At 38.4% G+C, this 23355-nt stretch overlaps 2 protein-coding genes across 2 annotated transcripts; one reads left to right on the top strand and one right to left on the bottom strand.

Annotated features, from left to right (window-relative positions):
* On the bottom strand, positions 1–2335 carry LOC144456834 (uncharacterized). Its single transcript, XM_078152780.1, has 2 exons — positions 2011–2335; positions 1–187 (listed from the first exon to the last, which is right to left on the bottom strand). Exons 1-2 carry the CDS (start codon positions 2243–2245, stop codon positions 51–53), a joined length of 372 nt encoding a protein of 123 aa, XP_078008906.1. The 5' UTR covers positions 2246–2335; the 3' UTR covers positions 1–50.
* BFAR (bifunctional apoptosis regulator) lies at positions 1341–22185 on the top strand. Its single transcript, XM_078152779.1, is given in 9 exon segments — positions 1341–1445; positions 11860–12198; positions 13019–13223; positions 14388–14508; positions 14511–14556; positions 16667–16811; positions 18304–18468; positions 19320–19522; positions 20925–22185. Coding segments are annotated over 8 exon segments (1341 nt in total). The 5' UTR covers positions 1341–1445; positions 11860–11935; the 3' UTR covers positions 21118–22185.
* Positions 22186–23355: the final 1170 nt, after the last annotated feature.

Here is a 23355-nt window from a genome sequence, read left to right as displayed (position 1 = left end):
TCGAGATAAATTTTGTTAAAGCAATTTTAATAATAATTTGAACAAATATTTTAGATGCAAGTACAGCAATGGTATTGTGAGCCTTGGGGCTGCTGATGTAACTGCACAATCAACATATCCATAAATGTGGTAAGGGCCCTAGTATCAGTTTTCCAGGTCCATCCAGACTTCAAATTACTCAGCAAATCTGTGAAAATTTAAATAAGTACATATATAAATACCAACAGGATACAGTGGGGAGGAAAATACTGGCTCTGTAATTAGAAGACCTTAGTTCAGATTCTGTCTCTGATGTTTACTACCTGGGTAACCAGGTGAGCTGGAAAGGATCTTGGAGACATTCAGTTCAATCCCCTCATTTTTCAGATGAAGAAATTGAAGTTGAGAGAGATTAAGTGACTTGCCCAGGATCACTTAGCTAAGTAAATTCCTGAGGCAGGATTTGAACCCTGGATTTCCCTACTACCAGTCTAGTTCTCCATTTATTGAGCCATCTCATCTATAAAAAAGATAGCTGGTCTAGGAGGCATTAGAAGTGTGTTCCAGAGCTCTAGCTATGAGCCTAAACCACATAAATTACTGAATAAATGTATGGTTACTTCTGGTAACCATGATACTACCAATCTTGTCTCATTACTCCTTGTTGGAGGTCTGCTATGCATTTACCACATTTCTGTCTGTATTGTAACTATTTGTGCATGTTTTCATCTTCCAACTAAAAGCCAGTCCTTAAGGGTAGCATGCTTTTTTCACATTCACAATACCAAGCCTTGCAAAGCGCCCTGCACATACCTAGTAGATACTTAATAAATATTTGTTAAAGTGAAGCAGGGCCTTTGGGGAAACTGGGAAGTAGCCATCAATGCTTTGCTGTGTTACCTAAATCAACAAGCACGTGCCAAGCACTGCGCTCGATATTGGAAAATTTATCTTGCATATCTTGCTTGTACATGGTTTGTTTGCATGCTGTCTCTCCCATTAGGCTGTGAGCTGTTTATGGTAAGGGAATATTTTTGTCTTTCTTCGAATATCCCAGACTTTGGCATAGTGTGTGACACACAGCAGGCGCTTAATAAATGCTGGCTGAGCAGATGAACAATTCCCTCTCACAAGGTATTAGGGAAATTTATGTTTTTCCAGACCATAGCTCTACTATTGCCCAATATCTCATTTTCAGTCAGTTCTTTTGCCAGAAACCCTCAGGGAACAGAAATACAACTTCCTCTCCCTCGCAGCTACTAAAACTCAGCCCCAGGAGTTTACTCGACCAAGGCTTAAACAACCAAGAAAAGCAGAGGGTGATTGGGGGTGTGTGAGAGAGCCTGGTGACTTCATTGCGCAAGCGTAAACTTCCCCCTCTCCGCGCGCCTCCACCCCCACCCTCCCACCCCTTTCGGGAAAGCCTGGGCCTCTCTAGCCGGCGGGGAGATGCTACGGTAAAGACGGTAAGAAGAGTTCCGAACGCGCTCTATGGTTGCTGCGGGGGGCACACCAACGGCCTAGTCCTCCCGCACTTTATTTCCGGAAGTGAGGTCTTCCGCCTCGGCCGCCGCGGCTGGGGGTCGGGGTGGGCAGCGCCGCCGCTGGCGCCGGGGGGGATGCTCGGGTCTGCGCGCGGCCGGCTCCAGCACCGCGCGGTAAGAGGCGGGGGCTCCGCGAATGAGGGAGGCAAGCGGGCGGCAGTGGGAGGTGATGGGGAAGGACGTCCCGAGAATCCCCCGCTCCTGGCGGGCCCCGAGGAGCCCCGACAACGTCGTTTGGGGAGCCGGGGGCCGAGGCGGTGCCGGGCTCGCGCCTGAGGGCTCTTCCTTCAGCGCCCCCCAACCCAAGTATCCTCCTGTCATTTGAGTGCTCCCCCCAATAGCCGGGGCCGTGATCCAGGGCGAGGAAAGCCGCGGGCTCATTCCCCAGGGGGATGAAATCGGAAGATGATGGAAACCCGGGCTGTGGGCGAGGGGAGGAGGCCGGGGATGAGGCCTCAGCTGGTGGGGGGTGGGTGGACCTGGTCACCTCGAGTGTGTTCGGGGGTCTCCTCCCTCTCGGCTAGCCTTTGCTGCATGTCGCCCGCAGTGTAGTACCCACTGGCACGTCTCAGAGGCCCCCGAGGCAGGGGGGGGGAGGACGGGACCTGGCCTCGCCGGGGCTCCCCTTCCTCCGCCTCCCCCTCCCCTGGGGGCATCCCCTCGGTAGTTGAAAGTCCTGGGTCCAGGCTCCGATTGGGTTGCCCTTTGGGTGGTGACGTCATGGGCCCCGTCCCCGTCCGAGCGAGCCGTTAGATCTCCCAGTGGCCGGACTCCAGCCTGGACCCGGAGGGCTTATGTCGGGTGTTGGGGCAGAGGGCCCCTGGGATGTGACCCGGAGGGCGTAGCTGCTGCTCTCTAGAGGCCGGCCTCGACACCAACCCTGGTGGTCCGTCCGTGACCCCGCTAGCCTGCAGTTCTCTCAAACGAGTCGGTTTATTTCATGAAATGTTCTTGCGTCAGTTAATCTTGTCCTGCACTGTGACATTTCTTCCACTGTTTAAGTCTCTTCTTGTTATAACTTATAAGGAATTTTAAATCTGGACCTTAAAAGATCGTCTAATCCAGGGGATCTTAACCTTTTTGTGTGTCTTGGACCCCTTTGGCAGTGTGGTGGAATCCAGGGATCCCTTCTCAGATCATATTTTAAAATGCCGAGGATTACAAAGGAAACTCATTGAAGTAGTTATCAAAATATTTTTTAAAAAATAACTTCTAGCACCCTAGATTAAGAACCCCTGATTTAATTCAGATCTTCATTTTACAAAAGAGGAACCTGGAATTTTACTTTTTTTTACTTCTGAGCCCCCTACATTGATCATAAACTCTTTCAGAGACACTTTGTACTAATGATGGCAGAAGATCCATCCCCTTGCAGCAGAGGGTCTTGCCTATAACAGACCCTCAATTAATATGAATTGAATCATTAGGTACTTAGTCTAATGTGACATCACGTTGTGCTAGACACCATTTGATACAAAAAGGTACAAAATAAGATCCTTGCCTTCAGGGAGCTTATGGTCTCTAGGAAGATAATAAAATGCTACAAAATGATATGGACAATTAGAGTATCAGACATGGTAAAGCACAATTTTGTGCATGCCATAAAAATATGTTTAAAGATAAAGGTCTAGAATACAGGCCAGTTTTTGGCATAATATCACTATTTAAAAAATAATTAAAGAGAGCTCACTGAGTTAACTGTTGTTTCAGAAGTGCTTTGATGTTTTTTGGGGTTTTTTTAATGTTTAGTATAGCAAATGTTTCCATAAATGGAATCAGAGTTTGGAGGCTCTTAAATGATGACTATTTTGTCTCACGTCATCAAAAAGCAAGGGACTATTGGGGAAGAGTTTATGACCTTAAAGTTGAGGCAGCAAGCCAAAATTCAGAGTGACTACCTCTGACATTTCTGAGAGGGGATTGTGTATATTTCAGGTTGGAGAATTAAAAAACAACCTAATTACATGTGTATTTGAATTCAGGAAATAGAGCCTGAAAATTGTTAATCATTTGAACTTTGATTAGCTTGCTTTGCATTTATAGAAACTGAGAGGGCCAACTTGCAAGATCTATGGGCAGTGTACGTGCAGTATTATGACTTCATTGCTTTTTCTCTACCAATCCTTTCCATACATTTGTTTTCTATTACAAGAACACTAGAACTAGAACAGTAGCTCTTTGCACATTATGATACATGTGGTCTTTTAGTAGTAAGGGATTTTAAAAATTTTGTGTTGTAAATGCTCATTTTTAGATTAGACCAGCACACTTAGCCAAACACCTACAATCTCAATAAATATTTGTTGAATTGAATTGAAGCTTGGTCTTGGAGTCAGTGTTCCACGTGCAGCAGTTGTGGAATTCATAAAGAAAGGCATTTTTCTGTGTGGTCTGTACAATAACTGCTTTGCAGTTTGGTAAGAGACCAAATCTGTCCTCTGGGGTGTGTGTTCTAAATGCGTGATTATATCATGATGCCTTTTTTGTTGTCTAATAACACAGATGTCCGTGCATTTTGTTTTAAGGCTCTCTTCTTGGGCATTAACTGATTACCATTTCTGTTAATATAGCTATCAGATATTCTCTCATCAAGGAAAATGTTGGCACAGCTTTGGTGAGAATTCCTGGTTTCCTTTAAGTCCTAACTAAAATCTCATCTTTTATCTGAAGCCTTTGCCAACTCTTGTTTATTCTAGTACCTTCCTTCTGTTAATTATTTCCTATTTATCCTGTGTATAGCTTTGCATATTGTCCCTTCATTAAACTGTAAACTCCTTAAGGCCTGAAACAGTCTTTTGCCTCTTTTTATATGTCTTCAGGGCTTAGCACAGTGCCTGGCACATAGAAGGTTTTAAATAAATGTTTGCTGATTGATTGATGGGTCTGTATTCCCTAAAATTGGAAGCTGATAGATTGAAGCCTATAAATTTTCTTCCTAAAAGGTGAGACATAATAATAGCTTGTGTTTCTATAGCATTTCCTAAAGTATTGTCCTCAAAATAAGCCTCTAAGGTGGTTTGAGAAATATTATTCCCATTTGACAGATATAGAAGCTAAGTTTTAGAGAACTTAAATGAATTGCCTTTGGTCACATGACTAATGTCCAAGCTGGGACTAGAATCCACATTTCTTGACTCCAGTGGCTTTTTTCCACTACCCACCTCATGTCTATATATTTGAGTAGTCTTTAAACTTAGCATTTCCCCCAGTAATTAGCCACTTAGCATGCTTGTAATCAGTTTATGGAATTTAAATTAATTTGGATGAGCAGTTCTTACAAAAGTAACAGAATCTGATGATTAAGATTTCGTGTAGGCTGAGTCAAGAGGTAAAAATATTCAAGCCCCAGAGATTAAATAACTTTTATTTAACAGTCACTTTTGGGGCAGCTAGGTGGTACAGTGGATGGAGCACTGGCCCTGGATTCAGGAGGACCTGAGTTCAAATCCGGCCTCAGACACATAAGACTTACTAGCTGTGTGACCCTGGGCAAGTCACCCCATTTGCCTCACCAGAAAAAAAAAACAAACAACAGTCACCTTTGAAGGGTATTAGAGAGGTGGACAAAGAAGAGAACATAATGAATAGTGGTGAGATTTGTTGGTAGAGATAAATTAGCAATATAGTTTGCAAAGCCTGAGGACTTTCAGTTTTTAGAAACTATTGAAATCTGAAGTTCTTATACAGAATAAGCAACTTTCTATTGGAGGGGAAAAAATCAAGTTAATTTCTAATTTTTTTTTTGGTTGCTTTAGGAGGTCAGGAGATTATATATAATTGACATGCTCTTCCCTTTTTTCTCAGGGACCTTATCTCTCTTAGATTTCAGAGTAATTTTATATTTTTCTCCCTCATTTACCAGAAAATTAGCTTCCTTGCCTGGTCCTTATCCATGACTTTCTATTTCTACAGTCCTGCCATTAACTCTTGCATTGTCCCTCATGCCCAGAATACTGCTTTGTCTTTCTTTGTTTCCTTAGCTGACTTCAAGGTGTTGGCTGTAAAAGAGACCTTTCCTGATTCTCACCTTCCCAGTTACTTTGTATTTTATTTCTCCCAATATGATTTTGTGGAGATAGGAGACTGCTTTCTGTTTGTTTTTGGATTTTCAATATTTAGCATAGTTAAAGACAAATATACATCAGAAATCCAACATGTCCAAAATAGAATTCAGTATTTCCTCCTAAACTATCCCTACTTCCCAACCTTCCAGTCACTTAGCTTCATAACTTTGGAATTGTCTTCAACAGTTCCACTCTTTTTCACTCGTTATAGCCAATTAATTTTTTAAAAAAATATTGCCTCTTAAATAGGGATGAGTAGAAAGGAATAAGCATTTATTTAGCACCTACTCTGTGCCAGTGTGCTCTGTGTTTTCCAAATATTATCTCATTTGTTCCTCTAACAACTGTGGGAGGTAGGTGCTATTAATATTCCTGTTTTACAGTTGAGGAAACTGAGGTAGACAGAAGATAAGTAACTTGCCCAGGGCTACATAGGTAGTAAGTATTTGAGGCCAGATTTGAACTTAAGTCTTCCTTACTCCAGGCCCCAGGTTCTGTCTACTGGGTGTCTTCACTACTCCAGTTGAGAACCCCTAGTTTATTACCTGGATTATTTCTAGTGAGTCTTCTGCCTCAAGTCTCTCACTCTCCAGTCCATCTACCAGACAGTTGCCAGATTGATATTCTTAAACCACAGATCTGATCGTGTCAGTCCCCTACTCAAGAACCTTACATGGCTCCCTCTGGTTTCTAGGTTCAACTAAGACTTGTTTGGCATTTAAAGCACTTAAAAAAGTTAGTTCCAACTTGCCCTTCCAGATTTACTACACATTATTCTTCTCCACACACACATTCTATATTCTTGTATTCCAAGAATTGGCCTACTTGCTGTCATACTTACGTTATATCTCCTATGCCCATGACTTTGCACAGGTGAGTGTGTGAAAGGAAGTAATGTATTATGAAAGGTATCATTATATTGCAGCATGATACAATGATTCAGTGTTCATGAGTTATCAACTTCCTAGGTTTAGTACATTTTAGAAAGATTCCTCCACCCACCCCCAAAAAAATTAGGTTTGAAAGGGTTAACCATCAGCTATCCAGAATACTCAGCTATCCAAGGTGTCATTTCTCAAAGATACCAGATAGTCAAGTTTTTATTATTTTATTGTTACATATTAATAATAGTTTTTAACTGTTTCCTGTTTCAGATGCTTGTAAAAAATTAACTAAGGAGGATATTCACCCCTGTGGGGTTGGCTCAGATAAAATAAGGACACACTTCCAAAGCAATACAATCTGTTGTTGTCATTTGCCGTAAGTTCACAAATAGTGTTATAGGTAGCAAACTGCCTCTTTGTAAAGGCCTTTAATCATGTTACAGTAGAGAGTATTTTCAAAAGTCACAAAGCCACGACTTGTAAATTTAGTTTCTGAGTTTGATTTAGTTACTGCAAGGGAGCGCTACACTTCTGAAGGTAGTAATTTAAAGGGCATAAGTATAATGTATATCAACTAGAAAGTATTGAAGTATGAGACAGAATACCTGGAGAAAGAACAGCTGTAAGCAGAAGAGCACTAAGTTAAGAATGAATATTTTTGCCTAACTTTCCAAATTTATGACATTACAAAATTGTCCATTGAAGTCTTCAGGATGCTCATTTGCAGATGTAATTGCGTTATCAAGTATCAGAAAACTTCAGACTCTCCTAAGTGAGATGCATAATCATTCAAGAGTTTAGCCTAACTAAACAGGAAAAAACCTAGGAATAAAAGCTGTCTGGTTGAAATGGTGTAATGATTTGGGGCTGATAGCCTAAAGGGCTGCTTTTTTTTTTTTTTTAGTACCTATAGCTTGGAAGGACACTGATGATGGATGACTTCAGCTCAGAATTGAACAGAAGGAAAAAAAAAACAGACTGGATGGTATTTGCACACAGCCCAGTCTTTTTAATGACTCGAAGCTTAATACCAGTGTTCTTTATCGCTGCAAATCATGGGATATCATAAATTCCAAGGAATCAAAAGTGTGGGCCACACAAAGAACAGTGGAAACTGTGGTGGGCCTATTTAGGTTGTAGTAGAATACCAAAGGCAATTTGCACATAAAATAGACCAGCAAAGAGTGATAAATGATGAGGAAATGAATCGATCTATGGCATGACTGAGGGTCTTAATAGACTGAGTGCTAGAAAGAACTTAGTTCATCTAGTTCAACCCCCTCATTTTATGAATGAAGAGGCTGAAGCCAATAGAGGCTAAGTGACTTTGCCAAGGGCACACAGATAACGTGGCAGAGCCAGGATTCAGACACAGATTCAATGCCACCAAATCTAGCACTCTTTCCACTGTACCATGAAGTGTAAGTGTAAAATTTTCCAAATTCCCAAGAGTTTGCTGAAATCAAAAAAGTTTAAAATCTATTACTGATCAGTTGCAGGATAGATAATTTTAATTTCCTACTACAGTATGTTAGTTATATTGAAAGACATCCTGTGTCTCTTGATTAATATTTTAAAATACAATCTATAAATTTTTTTAATGTTACTATGACTGGGAAGGTATTTAAGAGGCAGATCTTAGGTACTCTTTTAAGAATGTATATTTCATTTATCACAAGCACATTTTCAGATATGGCAAATTTTGTAAGTACTAATGCCTTCTAACAATTGAACAATTTATGAGTAATAGATTTTAGTATATCTTATTTTAATTTTTATTTGAATGACTCATATCTGTACCTTTGAGCTTAATTTCTTGGCCAGCTTCATTCTTGGTCTCCAAGTACTTACCAGATATTTCCATTTGGATAGCCTGCTATCACCTTAAACTCAATTTATCTAAAATTAAATTCATTATCTTTTTTCTAAAATTGACTTTTCCTGAATTTCCTAATTCTGTCAACATTGCTAATTTTTGCTAAGCATCCAAATGGGAAACATTGGTTTATCCTTAGAAAACGTTTTCTTGGGGCTGCTAGGTGGCTCAGTGGATAGAGCACCAGCCCTGGAGTCAAGAGGACCTGAGTTCAAATGCAGCCTCAGACACAACACTTACTAGCTGTATGACCCTGGGCAAGTCACTTAACCCCACTGCCGAGCCCTCCCCCCCCAAAATTTTTCTTCCTACATGATATCCAAGTTTTGCTAATTTTTCATTTTTTAGTATTTCCCAAATTAATTTTCCATTTTCACTTTCCAGTTAACACCTTACTCTTGAATTACTTTAGGACCTCCTAAATAGTCTTTTTAATGCTGCTAATATCACGTTGGTGAATCTTCCTTAAACACTGATTTGATATGGCTCCTCTTAATTTATGGATAGAAAAAGTTTAAAGGCAAAGTACTGATTCCCCACTGACAAACAGTGTGTGTTTCCCTTGAGGCTAAAACAAGTATTACAGGAAAGATTCATATCTCAAATTCCTTCTTCCAATAATTACTGCCTCTCATGTACTCAGCCCCTTCTCTCAGTTCCTTTTGGCAGTGAACAGATGGACATCTGTAATTAGTTCAGAGAAAGTTAAATTGGTGTCCCCAATTACCCAGTTTTATGTAGTTGACCATTATAAACGACAAAACAATACTTTCTCATCTTTTATTCTTTTTTTTTTTTGCTTTTTGGTGAGGCATTTGGGGTTAAGTGACTTGCCCAGGGTCATATAGCTAGTAAGTGTCATGAGGCTGGATTTGAATTCAGGTCCTCCTGAGGCCAGAGTCTATCCACTGTGCCACCTAGCTGCCCCCAATCTCTTTTTATTCTTAAAAGTCAAAATGGTCTGCTCATGTTAAAAAAAAACCCTTAAAATATTAGCAAACATATTTTTTGAATAAAAAACATCTGTAGAATAACGTCTAAATGACTTAGCCTGGCATTCAAGACTGCTCGGTCAATTCGTCCTGTATTTCTAACCTTATTTCCAACTGCTTTCGAGCCTGAACCCTCTCCTTCCTCTAAGCCAGTTTTTCAGTCCCCTAAACTTAGTCTGCTCATTTATATTTCCATGTTGTTGTTCATTATATCTTTGTTGTCATCTTTTATTCTCTTCCCTTTATATAGCAAAATTCTACTTATCCTAACAAATCCCAATTCCTTCATGAATCCTTCCTTTACCACACAGTCCATCATGTTTCTTCCTTCTTATGAACTTCTGTAGCATATATCTGTACCACTGATGTGGCATCTCTTGTGACTGCCTAATATGGAGGTTATTAGCATGAACAGAAAGTGTACCTTATATTCATATTCACTCACAATATATCACATATCCAAAGACAACCAAAAATATAATTTCATGAAACATTTGATAATTTCATAGTATAGTGTTCATGGCAAGTAATTACATAAAAGACTGCCATGAAGAGAACTACATCTTATGCACTAATATCTTTTGCAGATAAAAAAAATTTCTACAATGAATTGTTAAAAAAAAGAACTAGAGAACTAGTGTTAGACATAGTAAGCAAATTGAGAATATGCTAATTTGAGGCTCCAAATTAAATCTATAGTGGCTTAAATACAAAGGTGGGCTTGAGAAAAGGAGAGCAAAAATTATATGGTGAAATATGGTTCAGGAGATAAAGGAGGCTAAAGACTCATAGACTACACCAAAGCCTCATACTTATCACAAATACTTTGAGAAAAGAATCAGAAGGTACCAAATCACACTGCAGAAAGTTAAACTGATTCTGTCTTAACAAACAGGAAGTGACTAGGTTGACTTATATAATCGTGTACTGTTAGAACGTCATCTTGTTAAAGCAGAGGTCAAAGTCAATATCAAACTAGAAAAAAAAATAAAAATGAGAATATATGGTGTATAGTTGAAGCAACTCCATAATGAAGAGTAGAAAATGGATTAAAAAAAACCCCAGATATCCAGCATTAACTGTATTTTCCATGGAAGTTTGATATCATTTGCCAAAATGAGGAGACCAGAAGAGTCTAGAAACCATCTTAACAAGTAAACACTTTCTTTGCCAAATAGAAAAAGGTGGCACTTAAATGCATCACCAGTTTATAATATATTCTTGTTTGTATAGTCTTACAGAGGAGTATGGTGGAAGATCATGAATAGAGATAGTGAGAAACACTATTTTATGGGAAAACAAGTTTATGGAAAACTTGGTTGGAGATCCAGCTAATACAGATTGTCCTGAGGCAGTTAAGGGTAAATTAGAAGGAAGGTAAGAAACAGACAAAAAAAATGGCAGTGCTTTGAGGGGCAGATAAGCTCCAGATCTACTAAAACGTGAAATATTGGTGGAATCTGGCAGGCTTTGGTGTCTAGGGAAATGGATACCTAACGGCTCTCATTGGCTCTACCCTCAAGGGCCCGGTGATATCTCCAAAAGGCACATAGTACTTCCCCATTTATATTTAGCATCCATTAACTGTTGGCTGTGATTAGTTTATTAGTTTATTTGCATTTCCCTTACAACTAGAGTATAAAACCCTCAGGGAATAAGATTTAGGACTGGCAAGAAAAAAGGGGGAGGCAGCTGTGGAGTAGGTCAGAAGACGAGGGTTGTAGTGCCCCCATGACACTTGTGACCCTCAGCAAATTATTTAAGTTTTTAGTGCCCTCAACTCCCTAAGACTCCAGTTGCAAAGCAGCTGTAACCTAGAGCTGAACAGAGCAGGCTAGAGACAGGAGAGTCAGGAATCAGAGAAGTTTAATTTCAAAGTGAGGGAAACAGCTTACAAGCAAAGTCCATCTTCCTGAGAAGGGGGCTCACCCGCTTATGGCAGGGATAGGATTTTTAAGTGTGAAAACCATAAATGGCTGGACCACAACACGGGCATTTTTTGGGTCTTGTGTAAACAATCTTCAAGTTGTAGGGGTTGTTGACCCTTGTGATTGTTCAGCAGGGCACAGAACGAGGGTTAGTATGGCCAGGAACAAAAGTGAGGCGCCTGGTTCAGTTCACTTGGCCATTACAAGCTCAGGGATTGTTAGGATGTCAGGGGATCTGATTGATCACTTTGGCTGCAGCATGTCAGCTGCAATGTCAGCTCCCTAGTCAGGGTCACCTTTAAAGTAAGGAAGCTCCAACAAATCTAAATAGTATTATCATTACACATATTGTATCATTAATATGAAAATTACAAATCTCATTACAACAGACTTTTCCTCAACCAATAAAATCTGTTCAGAAAATAAAAGCAAGAAATGGCAAGGATTTTTATAAACATCATCTATCCTGATTGATTTTAAATTTTAGTAATATAAGTTTATAAGACAGTGGCAGTTCTGTGATGGCTTTGGTTAACTCTTAGCTTTTCTCAGCAAATTGTCCCATTTTCTCCTGTGCCTTTTTTCCTCCCAGATTTAATTATGCCTTACAGCTCTTAAGAGTCTGAAATAGATAGATATCTTCAGAATATGGAGTGATCCAGAAAAAGATGGAAGACGTACAGCTAATTGCACCCAACATGACAAGCACTGAAGAAGAAGAGCCTATCTCTGGTATTAGTCGTCAAATTTCTGTTAGTGAATTTTCTTGCCACTGCTGTTATGACATCCTGGTGAATCCCACCACCTTGAACTGTGGGCACAGTTTCTGTCGACATTGCCTGGCTCTATGGTGGGTGTCCTCAAAGAAAACAGAATGTCCAGAGTGTCGAGAGAAATGGGAAGGTTTTCCGAAAGTAAATATTCTGCTCAGGTAATTCTCAATCAATATCCAGAGCACAGATAGGCAGCTTTTATAATAATGATTTTATTTATTAATAGGAGATACTGTTGCCTTGTATGTTTGAAAAAGGCAAATTCAGAGGAGTTCTAAGTACTGTGGTTTTTTTTTAATCTGTTGTAATATCATTTTTAGCTTTAAAACATAGCTAAAACAGGGCAAAATTTTATTCCTTCCTACCTAGGTGATTCTTAGAGTTTTTAAATAAGTATAAAGGATAATTCTGGTTATCAGACAATTACTTGAAACAATTTGCCTTGTAATAATGACTTCCTGGATCATGTAGAATAACCTAGATTTTTCCTTTCAGGGCAAATGGTTTAGCCATACAGTTCTTTTATATAATTGTTATTGGCATGATCATTTCTGCAACCTTTGAATAATTCCCACGATGGAATTTTTTCTTCATGTATTATAAATAGGTATGTGGCAATTCAGATAATCAGCAAGTACTTTCAATTTCTATAGTGTCAATCTTGGGTAAAGTGAAGCTGAAAATCTGGACTTTGCTCATTTCTTTATTACTGAATTCATTGCTAGTCACATCAACAAAGTTATCCATTAATTTTTATCCTTAGAGATTTGCTTTTTTACAAGAATTGATTTTTACTGAACTTTTGTTAGGTTCTTTAGTTAGAGAAAGTTAAATCAACTGAGCCTGCTACATCATGAGCTATATATACTCATATTTTTCCTACTACCAGACTTTAAGTCAGCTTAGAGTTCAAGCTTTACTTTATAGACTTATGATATATTTAGTTAAATAATTTTCTTGATTTTATTTTGTCTGTAGAGATGCCATTGAAAAGTTATTTCCTGATGCCATCAAATTGAGATTAGAAGACATTCAGCAGAACAGTGATATAGTACATAGTCTTGCAGCCTTTCATAAATACGGAAATGATCAGATTTCTGTAGCTCCAAATGCAGGGCGAGCAAATCCTCAAAGAGGAGGAGGATTTTTTTCTGGAGTACTGACAGCTTTAACTGGTGTTGCAGTAAGTTTATCTTTTGTCTAATTTCCTTCTGCACTTTATCTGATAATTTAACCCTGTTTCTCTTTAAATATGGTTAGATCATTAAATGGCTTCATGAAGAAGTAGCTGTATGTAATAGGCAAAAAGACCTGGGTTTGAATCCTATTTTTACATGTTGAGTGTGTGATCCTGGACAAATGACTTAACTTCTCAATGCCCCAAGGCAGCTCTCCAAGACTGTAAAGTGCAGGGGAGGTGCTGATCTGCATTGGCAAGAGGTGGTAGAAAACTGGGGGTTTCCTACACCAGTGAAATCTCAGATCTCATCCGAAAAAAACAAAACGAAACAAAGAAGACTTAATAAGTACTGGTGAGTGTTTTCAATTGCTCATTTCATATAAATTTCCCCAGACATGGTACTTTAGTATACTAAAGCTTAACAGTATTTCCTTATGTGGTACATACTATAAAATCCTAAATATTTCATTTTCTGTTTAAATTGAAAGACACCAGATTAAAGTTATTGTTTTGTTTTGCCTGAGAGCTATGATTTCATTGGTGTAAGTAATTGCCTGGGAGGAAACACCCTCTGCCCATGCAGTTGGCAGCTGTCCAGCACTTGAGAGTCTTGGAGAGCTGCCTGGAGCACTGAGAGGTTGTGACTGTCCAAGGATCACACAGTCTTGTGTAAAAACAGCCTGTAAATCCAGGTCTTTCTGACTTTATCCACTCCACATTGCTACCTTTTCATAAAGCCATGTGATTGTCTCCCCATAGGGATTAGTGATACTTCTGGAGAGGTAAATTCAGCCTTCAGGTGGTCCCAGTTAACTTGGTGTTTATTTCAAGTTTGTGAAAACAGACTGAGTTTTCACCAGTCTGAGTTTATCAGCACAAAAATGTCTTGGTGTTTCCTTGACTATTCAGGTTCTAGGTGGAATGACTGGCAAATATAACAAAGAGCAAACAGGTAGACATTTATTTTTCAAGGTGACTTATAATGGTGTAGGTGACCTGCTTTCATATTAAAGGTTTTCATCAATCAAGAAATCAGTAAACATTTATTAAGCACCTATATGTGCTAAGCACATCTCTTAGGAAATCTGCTTCCCTGAAACTTCAGTTTTTAACACTGAAGTATTATGACTATCTATGCCTTAAACTTGCTGTCATTCTCTTTTCTAGGTAGTTCTACTTGTATATCACTGGAGCAGTAGAGAATCAGAGCATGACCTGCTTGTTCACAAATCTGTTGCAAAATGGACGGCTGAAGAAGTCATCTTTTGGCTAGAGCAACTGGGCCCTTGGCCTCTCTTTATAGAGAAAGATTTTTATCTGAAAGGGTTAATGGCAGGTAAGTAATACATTGACATTTTAAAAGATAGTCTACTGTTGTGATAGATCAGAGCTTTCAGATGGAAAAAATAAATAAGTATAATTAAATTAACCTATAAATAAAATCTTGATCTCCACTTAAGTCATTCTGATATCTCGTGGCATACAAGTGACCCAAGTTCCCCAAAAGGCTTTGCCAGCGGAGAGCAAGCTCTGGCAAGTCTAATCAAGCTGGAGAGGCTTCGAATATAGGCCTGGCTTTGACCTATATGTTTTGTCATCCAGAGACCAGCTTAATTGAGGGCAGGAGGTCTACACAAAATTATTTTCAGCCACAGTAACTCAAAGACTTCACCAGCATGTGTAGGGATTGTAGTCCGTGTCAGAAGATGGAGTATATACACCAAAAAAATCATGAATCCTTTAAGTGTTGAAGAATAAGTAAAACCTACACGTCATTTTGTGGGCAAAAAGAAAATGTTTGAAAAGATGCTCCAAAGGGCAGCTAGTTAGGTGGCGCAGCAGATAGAGCTCCAGTCTTGGAGTCAGGAGGACCTGAGTTCAAATGTGGCCTCAGCCACTTGACACTTACTAGTTGTGTGACCCTGGGCAAATTACTTAACCCTGATTGCCTCACCAAAAAGAAAAAAAAGATGCTCCAAAATAGAGACAGACATCAACTGCCAAAATTTCACTTATTTTCTCTCCCACCTCAACATTATGTTTTGAAAAAATTTTCAGTTTTTTCACAGTTGAAATTCCTGTAAATATAGCTTATACCCACAATTGGGTAATATAAGATAGTCATTCTGAATCTGTACTGCTTACTTTGCATTTTGTCTCTGTGACCTATCATAAAGTGTATCTAAAGTAAAACTGGACTTTAATATCACAAGTTGGTTCTTTTCCCTCCCGAAAAAACCAAATAAACAAACAAAACAAAACCAGACAAACAAAAACCAGTAAAGCTAGAGAAGGTTACATACCTATGAATGGGACTGAAAAAGCTTTTGTTTATAAACTAATACAGTTAGGACTCTAGACCAAGGCTGAGGTGAAATGTGTTTTAAGTCTATGTAAAAGTCAGACAGACTTTGGATAGGGTTGGACATGGAATTATTCACCAAAAACCACAGCTAAGAAGTGTCTCTCATAGTGTGAAAAGGAGTATGACAAATATGAGGAAGGGTTATTTTAAGCCCAACAGGTAGTAAAACCTGTATCCCATGTTAAAGCCTAAGGAGATATTTAGAAACAGATAGTAAGGGAAACTAGAAGTGTTTTGGGATACATTCTAGTGGCTTGCTGTTGTTACATGAACTGTTCTTTTCTATAAGCCAGCCTTAGTGCTATTGTCAAAGACTGAATTTTGTTTCAGATGGATTGTGAGGCTGACCCAGTATAGTGATTCTTATGTTTTTGTTTTTGTTTTTGCTTTTTGGTGAGGCAATTGGGGTTAAGTGACTTGCCCAGGGTCGCCCAACTAGTAAGTGTTAAGTGTCTGAGGCTGGTCCTCCTAACTTCAAGGCCAGAGCTCTATTCACTGAGCCACCTAGCTGCCCTGATTCTTATGTTTTTATATATGCAGCTGTTTCAGATGATTTAAAAATCAGTTTCTAGTTAATATGCCCCTGTTTTTAAAAAGTCTCTTGTTAATGTTTGCTTTTTAAGTTATTGGAGTCGAATAAGCTTATTAAATTTGAACAAATCATTTAACAGACATGTGGAGCATGAGCTAAGCATTATGCTCTACCAAGAAAGCTCCATCAAGTGACTCTGCTGTCTGCTTGTCACATGCTGGGAGGCCTTATGTACTGTTCCTGTATGACACTGATTTGTATGCTTTTATCTGACATTACATTTCGTTGCTGAGATTTGGAAGTTCAGTAACTTCCTGGGTTTTAAAGCAGTATTTTGTTGTATCGGCCTCTTGTTGTAAATGGTTTACCCCAGAGTGCTTAGCAATTGCTGTAGTAGTCTTTATGTTGAGTTCCAGGTATATGAAATGTTTTAGTCCTTTTACAAGTCTGGGATAATTTCCAAGAAGGAATTTTGAACACGAAAGGGGTACTTTCAACACATGATCTCAAAGAACAGATTTTTTTTTCTTTTTTGCTCCCCTACCGTAGATTGCTTTTAACATTGACAGATGAAGACTTTTCAAAGGCTCCATATAACATAGAGAATAGTAGCCACAGAAAAGCCATCATAATGGAACTGGAGCGGGTCAAAACTTTAGGAGTAAAGCCCCCACAGAATCTTTGGGAATACAAGGTAAACCTTTATAGCAGCTGATTCCCTTCTTCATACATAGATTAAACCATTTGTTAACTTTTTAAGATAAAATACTGAATTAGAACCCACGTCTCCCTCTTGTGGTCAGTCCCAACTCTAGCGTTACCAGATATATGACCCTGGATAAGTAATTTCTTGATCTCTGGATCTCATTTTCCTCATGTATAAAATTAGGTGTATGAGAACAAATGATTCTGTTAAGCTCAAATTCTACAAATGTAGTATAATTATAATGTACTATGAAAGCCCCATAAGTCTAAGGGAGTTAGATAATATTCCAGCTAACTGGTTAACTTCTAGGATTTATTAACCAAAATGTTTGCCAGTCCTGAACTCTTCACTGCTAGACAGCAACTGATCTTTAAGATATTGACACTAATTTTAACAGTGGCCTGAGAATATCATAGTTAGTGAAAATAATTCTATTACAAAAGGAAATGCTGTATTCCATAGCTAAACTGATTTTTTTGTACTAGTGATTTCCATTCCATTGGCATGAGAGGCAATATAGCGCAGTGTATAGTGAGCCAGTCTCCAACCCAGGAAGACCTGGATTTAAATCCAGCATCTGCCTCATACTGGATGATCACTTCATTTTAGTGGCATACACAATTCTCTATGACTACAAGTTGCAGAGAAGGTGCCAGTCTACATTAGTAAAAAAAAAAAATTCCTTACCTGGGAGTTCATTCATATACCGGTAAATTGAGGGTTGGTTATATAAGGAAAGGAAATGTAACCATAACAGGATCACCAAATTTTGGACCTAGAAAGACAGAAATTATTTAGTTATAGATTCGTAGGAAATGAAGGCATAAAGGCATAAAGAGGTTTCATGATTTGCATAAGATTCCATAGTCATTGGCAGTGTCTTTTTACTCCTCTTGTGGTATTTCCATTGTATCATATAATAAGGTTCCTTAAGTTTTTCATTGACGTTAATAATCAACTAAGTACTTTTTCCCGTCTAACAAGTACTTTTGTGTTCATGTTTCTATGCTAGGTGCTTGTGGTCATTTGTATTTCGGTAGTTCTTCTTTCCTTATCTTATGGAAAGTAGCCAAGAACTTTTATCTTTTCAGGCCAAGAGTTCTATTAATAGGAATCTTATAGTGCTCTTTCCTGAAGACTCATAATGGAACCAACCCTAGCACTGTTAGACTCTATAACTGGAATTTGCAGTACTATAGAATGTTTGCTCTCCAGACATTTAGAAGTTTTAGAAGAATCTTTTATTTAGGGCTACTGCTTGTAATCTAGCATTTAAAGATTATTTTAGAAATTGGGACTTTATATGGTATAAGTTACTGTATGTTAATGATAAATACTAGTCTTTCTCACTGTATTACCTCATTTAAGTCTGCAAAAAAAAAGACTGCAAATTTTGTTTTACAAAATTATCTAAGTGAATTTAAAAGGATGATTCCCCCCGTTTTTAATATTGCATTGTTCACCTTCTAATGCATTTCAGGCTGTCAACCCAGGCAAGTCATTATTCCTGTTGTATGCCCTGAAGAGCTCCCCAAGACTCAGTATGTTGTATCTGTACTTGTTTGATTATGTAGAAACCTTCTTACCTTTTATCCATACAATATGCCCTGTGCAAGAAAAAGAGGATATCATCACAAAGTTTCTTGTAAGTTTTTTTTGGAAGATCTTGACTTCAACTATTTTATATATGTATATGAGATTGAACCAGATGTTTTGATAAGAACCTGGTATGAGACAATAGAAATAACTTAACTTGCCTTGACTTAATAATAATGCCCCCCTTTAAGTTGTATAAAGCCCTTTTATCATAGCAATTCTGAAAGGTGGGTATTAAACATTTTTTAAAATTTGGATCTGTGATTTCATCCATCTGGGAAGTTAAGTGGCATAGCAGATAGAGTGGATAGAGTGCTGGGGCTGGAGTCAGGAAGAAAAGAGTTAAAATTCAACCTAAGACACATATTAGCTGTGTGACCCTGAGCCTGAGTTTCCTCAATTCTAAAATAGGGATTATAATATATAATATAATAATAATAAATAGAGATTTTTTTATTTCTAATAAGTTATTTTAAAATAATAGTCTTTTATAAATTATTTACTTTGGTCATTCTTCCAGTTTTTTGCTGATGCTTGTACTTACTTTTATTGGCCTTTTTTTTTTAAAGGAACAAATTATCACTGTTTGTTAGATTTTTTTCACTGTTTTCCTTTTTTCTTCCTCCTCTCTACCCCTACATGCCTGAGTTACATATGTGGTAGGGAAAAACTAATGGACTTGATTATTTTAATTCATTCAGCCTCATTTAATAAAAGATCTATTGGAGAGCTTCAAAAATAATATATTATGAGTGCCTTTATAATTGCAATACAATCTGGGTGATCATTTTAATTTTAAGATTAACTTCAGTTTAGATTGTTTCAAAAAGGAATAAAAAGTAAACTAGTTGGTAAACCAAATTGTTCTTGTAAAAGCTACGTATTTTTTTTTCCCCAAAGGACTTTAAAGAGCCCACTTGGAAGCAGTGGAGAGAATTCCTTGTTAAATATTCTTTCCTTCCATATCAATTGATTGCTGAATTTGCCTGGGATTGGCTTGATGTGCACTACTGGACGTCACGGTTTCTTATTGTTAATGCTATGTTGCTCTCTGTTCTGGAGTTATTTTCCTTCTGGAGAATTTGGTCAAGGAATGAATTGAAGTAAGTACAGAAATGAATGGAATAGAAGGGTCTGGGAAAGAAATAGTTTTCAAGACATGTAGCTGTCTTTGAAATATTTTGAAGGTTCTCTTATTTGGGGGGACATTTGAAAAATAATCACTTATAAAATATTTCCCCAAGTATTATTTACATATAAACATTAGCATACTCTTGAGAAAAGAGATCTTTTAAGAAAAGGATTAAAGTAAAATGTTTCCTTCTTGGCAAATTGCACAGTGATATAGAAATGGAATTGGACATTAGGCAGTCCAGATTTTCTTGCTGGTATGTGATCTGAGAAGAAGAAAGGGGAGAGAACAAGCATTTATTAAACTCCTACTGTGTGTCATACGCTTTACAAATATTTCCTTTGATAATTATCTCACTTGACTTACCACTTAATCACTCTGGGCAGAAGTTTTCTCATCTGATAATAGGATCATAGATTTAGATCTGAAAAGGGTCTTAGAGGTCTCATTCATCTCCACCCCCCTCATTTTACAGATGAGGAAACTGAGGCTGAGAGGTTACGTGACATGCCCAAGCTCACACAATATGTATCTAAGGGAGGATTTGAACTCAGATCTTCCTGCCTCTTGAGCACAATGGCTTTGTCAGTATTCCACCTAGCTTCCTCTAAATGAGGGGCTTAGACTAAATGGTCTTGGAAGTTTTTTCCAGCTCTAATATTCTGTGATCCTATTATAAAATGTCTCCTGGGTGAATATTGATCAGAACTGGGGGGAAACATTTTTCCTTGCAGAATGCTAAAGAAATTGTGTTTCTGCCCTTTTACATTTTCTTGCTTTTCCATTCCTGTATTTATTCCTTCCAGTTCTCAGAGGCCCAGCATACCCATGAAAACAATCAGAAAATAATCAACACCATCAGTTGGAGGTGTACTCTAAAGGATAATGCAAATGTTCACTTGCCCCAGGATATCTAGAATTATGCATCTTAGAAGCTGATGATTCACATGTAAACTGTTTGGAAAGCTCTTTTCCAACAACCCTATGAAATCAGTACTGTGTATATTATTTTTTCCATCTTACAAATGAGGAATGAGTTCCAGAAAGGTTAAGTCACTTTCCCAGAATAACAGAGCCAGGATTTGAATCCAGATCTCTCCTAATTCAAGTCCAGTGCTCTTTCTACAACCCCATGCTGTTTCACATATGGATTCAATAAGAGAGAAACATTTTTCTCTTTAAGAAAAGAGATTTCACTCTGTAGTAGCCTGCAGATTTGGGGGCAAGGGGCAAATAAGTTAGAAGCAACTACTGTACACAATATTCTTTTATACAAACCAGGACAAATGTATTTATCTGGGTCAGGTTCTTTGGAAATAGCCATAGGAATTAACAGATATTCTCATTCTAACCTAATTCTCTTCTTTTTTCAGAACTGTTCCTCACATAATGTGGAGCCATTTTTGGAAAGTATCAACACAGGGACTTTTTGTGGCCATTTTTTGGCCTATTATTCCTCAGTTTATTTGCAACTGTTTATTTTACTGGGCCCTGTACTTTAACCCAATTATCAACATTGATCTTGTGGTCAAAGAAGTACGCAGACTAGAAACCCAAGTGCTGTGAGTATTGCTGTCCCAGCTCTGAGTGAAGCTGGCCTCCAGCAGGTCTGAGCTTTGAAATTTAAAGAGTGGTGGGGGCTGCAGTGGGAGTGAGGGTAAAGGGGGAGTGGGGTCCGCTTTTCTATAAATAGTGATAAAAGGAGCTGCTTTTTTAAAAAGCTACACAAGGGTTTTTCTTGGCATGGGAAACAGGACCCATCATTCCCAAACCAGTATTGGTTTATTCAGATTGTACAGTAGTGATATTTGCCGCATACTATATTACTACCTCACAAAGGTGCTGTGAGGCTCAATGAGATGATGGCCATGGACTGTTAGAGCTCCTCAAAGATGGGACATTGAAGTATCATGGTATTAGCTTATGTGTGTTTGCTTCTCAACAGGCCTTCTGAGGCCTAGTTTGATAGATCTGGTAAGTGATAGAGAATCTCATTTGGAGCACTGATGATGGGAAAATGAAATTCTACTAGGCAGGACACTGCCTTCCAGGTATTCTCAATAAGTGAACTTCTAGTCATGTGTGGTTATGTGGTCTATTATAAACATAGACAAACAGCTGCAGACCAGAAGTGCGGTGTGGAAGATGCTGTCCTGTTGGTGACTTCTTGGGAAGCATCATGGTGAAAACTCTGCAGTCATTGAGTTGCTGACATATTCCCTCCTAAACAGTTTTAAGCAATGTTTTGTGTCCTTTTATTTAAAAAGGGATGTTGAACAACTTTGAGCAATTAATGAAGACTGATTTTAGCCGTTCTGTGCTGTCTCAGTGCTTCCTAAAAACAATTTTTTCAAAAAGAATCGGATCTGTGACAAATTTCAGGATTGTATTTTTGTTTAAGAAACATTTGATAATTGACCTCACACTGTATCATTGTCTTTGTGATGTGATATCTGTACCAAGAGCTGTGATTTGTAAATATGGAATAGGATAAACTATCCAAAGAGAAGCATGGCAGCTTCTTGAACCATTCTTTGACCCTTTGTATCTTGTCTTAGAAGTGAGGATTTCATATTTGCATCTGAAGGCTTCAAAACATTACTTTAAACAAAAATAAAGAGTTTTTTTAAAGTCCTTTTGAATTTATAACTGAATTTTTGGAGATATATCTCACTGCCCTGACACACTAAACACACCCAACTTTCTAACCACTTCTTAGGTGTTGAAGAGATTACATATGGGATACTGACTTTGCCTCAGGGCTTCGTCATTACCTTTGTCAACAGAGGCAGAAACCAAACTGATTGAGAAGAGTCGGAAATTTGAGTTCTTATTCCTTTGTGCCACTAACGGCTAGCTGTGTGATCTTGGGCAGGACATAAAAACATTTGAGGTTTTTATTTCTTTATCTACAAAGTGAAAGGATAGGACTAGATATCCAAGTTCCCTTCTAGGATTCTAGGAAAAAGTGACTGAACAACTGCCCTGCTCCAGGCTCTGCGCTCTCCACTGTACCACCCAGCCTTTCTTGTTCTTCAGTTGTGATCCCATTTGACAGAGCTACTTGGCAAAGATAGTGAAGTGGTTTGCCATTCCTTCTCCTGTGTGTCCCCATTTTACAGATGAGGAACTGAGGCAAAAAGGGATTAAGTGACTTGCTCAGGGTCACACAGCTAGTGTCAGCAGCTGGATTTGATCTTCTGACTCTCCACTGCACCACCCAGCCTCAACTATACATAAAACATGCTGAGGAGGAAGGGGCAGAATAAGTCTCATCACTCAAATATTCTAAGAGGGAGAGATAACATTATTTAGCTGTAATTGAGATGGAAAGACCGTAGATTTTTAGGGTGAAAAACCAGTAAACTTTCTGTAATGTAATTACCTTTGATAAAACCTTATCCAAATCAACAGTTCCTCCCCTGAAGTAGCTCTAGGATCAGTACCTATTATTGTGCAGTGAATCAGACTCTCTTAATGACCCCATTTAGGGTTTTCTTGGCAAAGATACCAGAGTGGCCATTTCTCCAGCTCATTTTACAGTTAAGAGGGAGGCAAACACGGGTAAGTGACTTTCCCAGGGTCACAAAATAAGCTTCTGAGGCTGATTTAAACTTGGGTCCTCCTTACTCCAGAGCCAGCACTCAGTCCATTGCACACCACCTAGTTAGGCCTATTAGATTAAGGACCCTGTGGTCCACTTGAAGCTTTTCTTTGTTTTGATGTAGGATAGGTGTAGTGATAAAACACTAGGTAGTCTATGACTAAGGTAAATCCCTTAATCTTAACCATTTCCATATCTGA

This window comes from Phascolarctos cinereus, unplaced genomic scaffold (genome assembly GCF_003287225.1).
Source record: "Phascolarctos cinereus isolate Bilbo 61053 unplaced genomic scaffold, phaCin_HiC Scaffold_4;HRSCAF=312, whole genome shotgun sequence".
Taxonomy (NCBI): Eukaryota; Metazoa; Chordata; class Mammalia; order Diprotodontia; family Phascolarctidae; genus Phascolarctos; species Phascolarctos cinereus.
This window is presented reverse-complemented; position numbering and strand designations above follow the sequence as displayed.

Excerpts from the sequence above, each read along its gene's own strand:
- LOC144456834 (XM_078152780.1), bottom strand. The coding sequence starts at position 2,245 with ATGACGTCACCACCCAAAGGGCAACCCAATCGGAGCCTGGACCCAGGA. Across the intron at positions 188-2,010 it reads GACCCCCGAACACACTCGAG|ATTTGCTGAGTAATTTGAAG; the intron begins GTGACCAGGTCC and ends AAATTTTCACAG.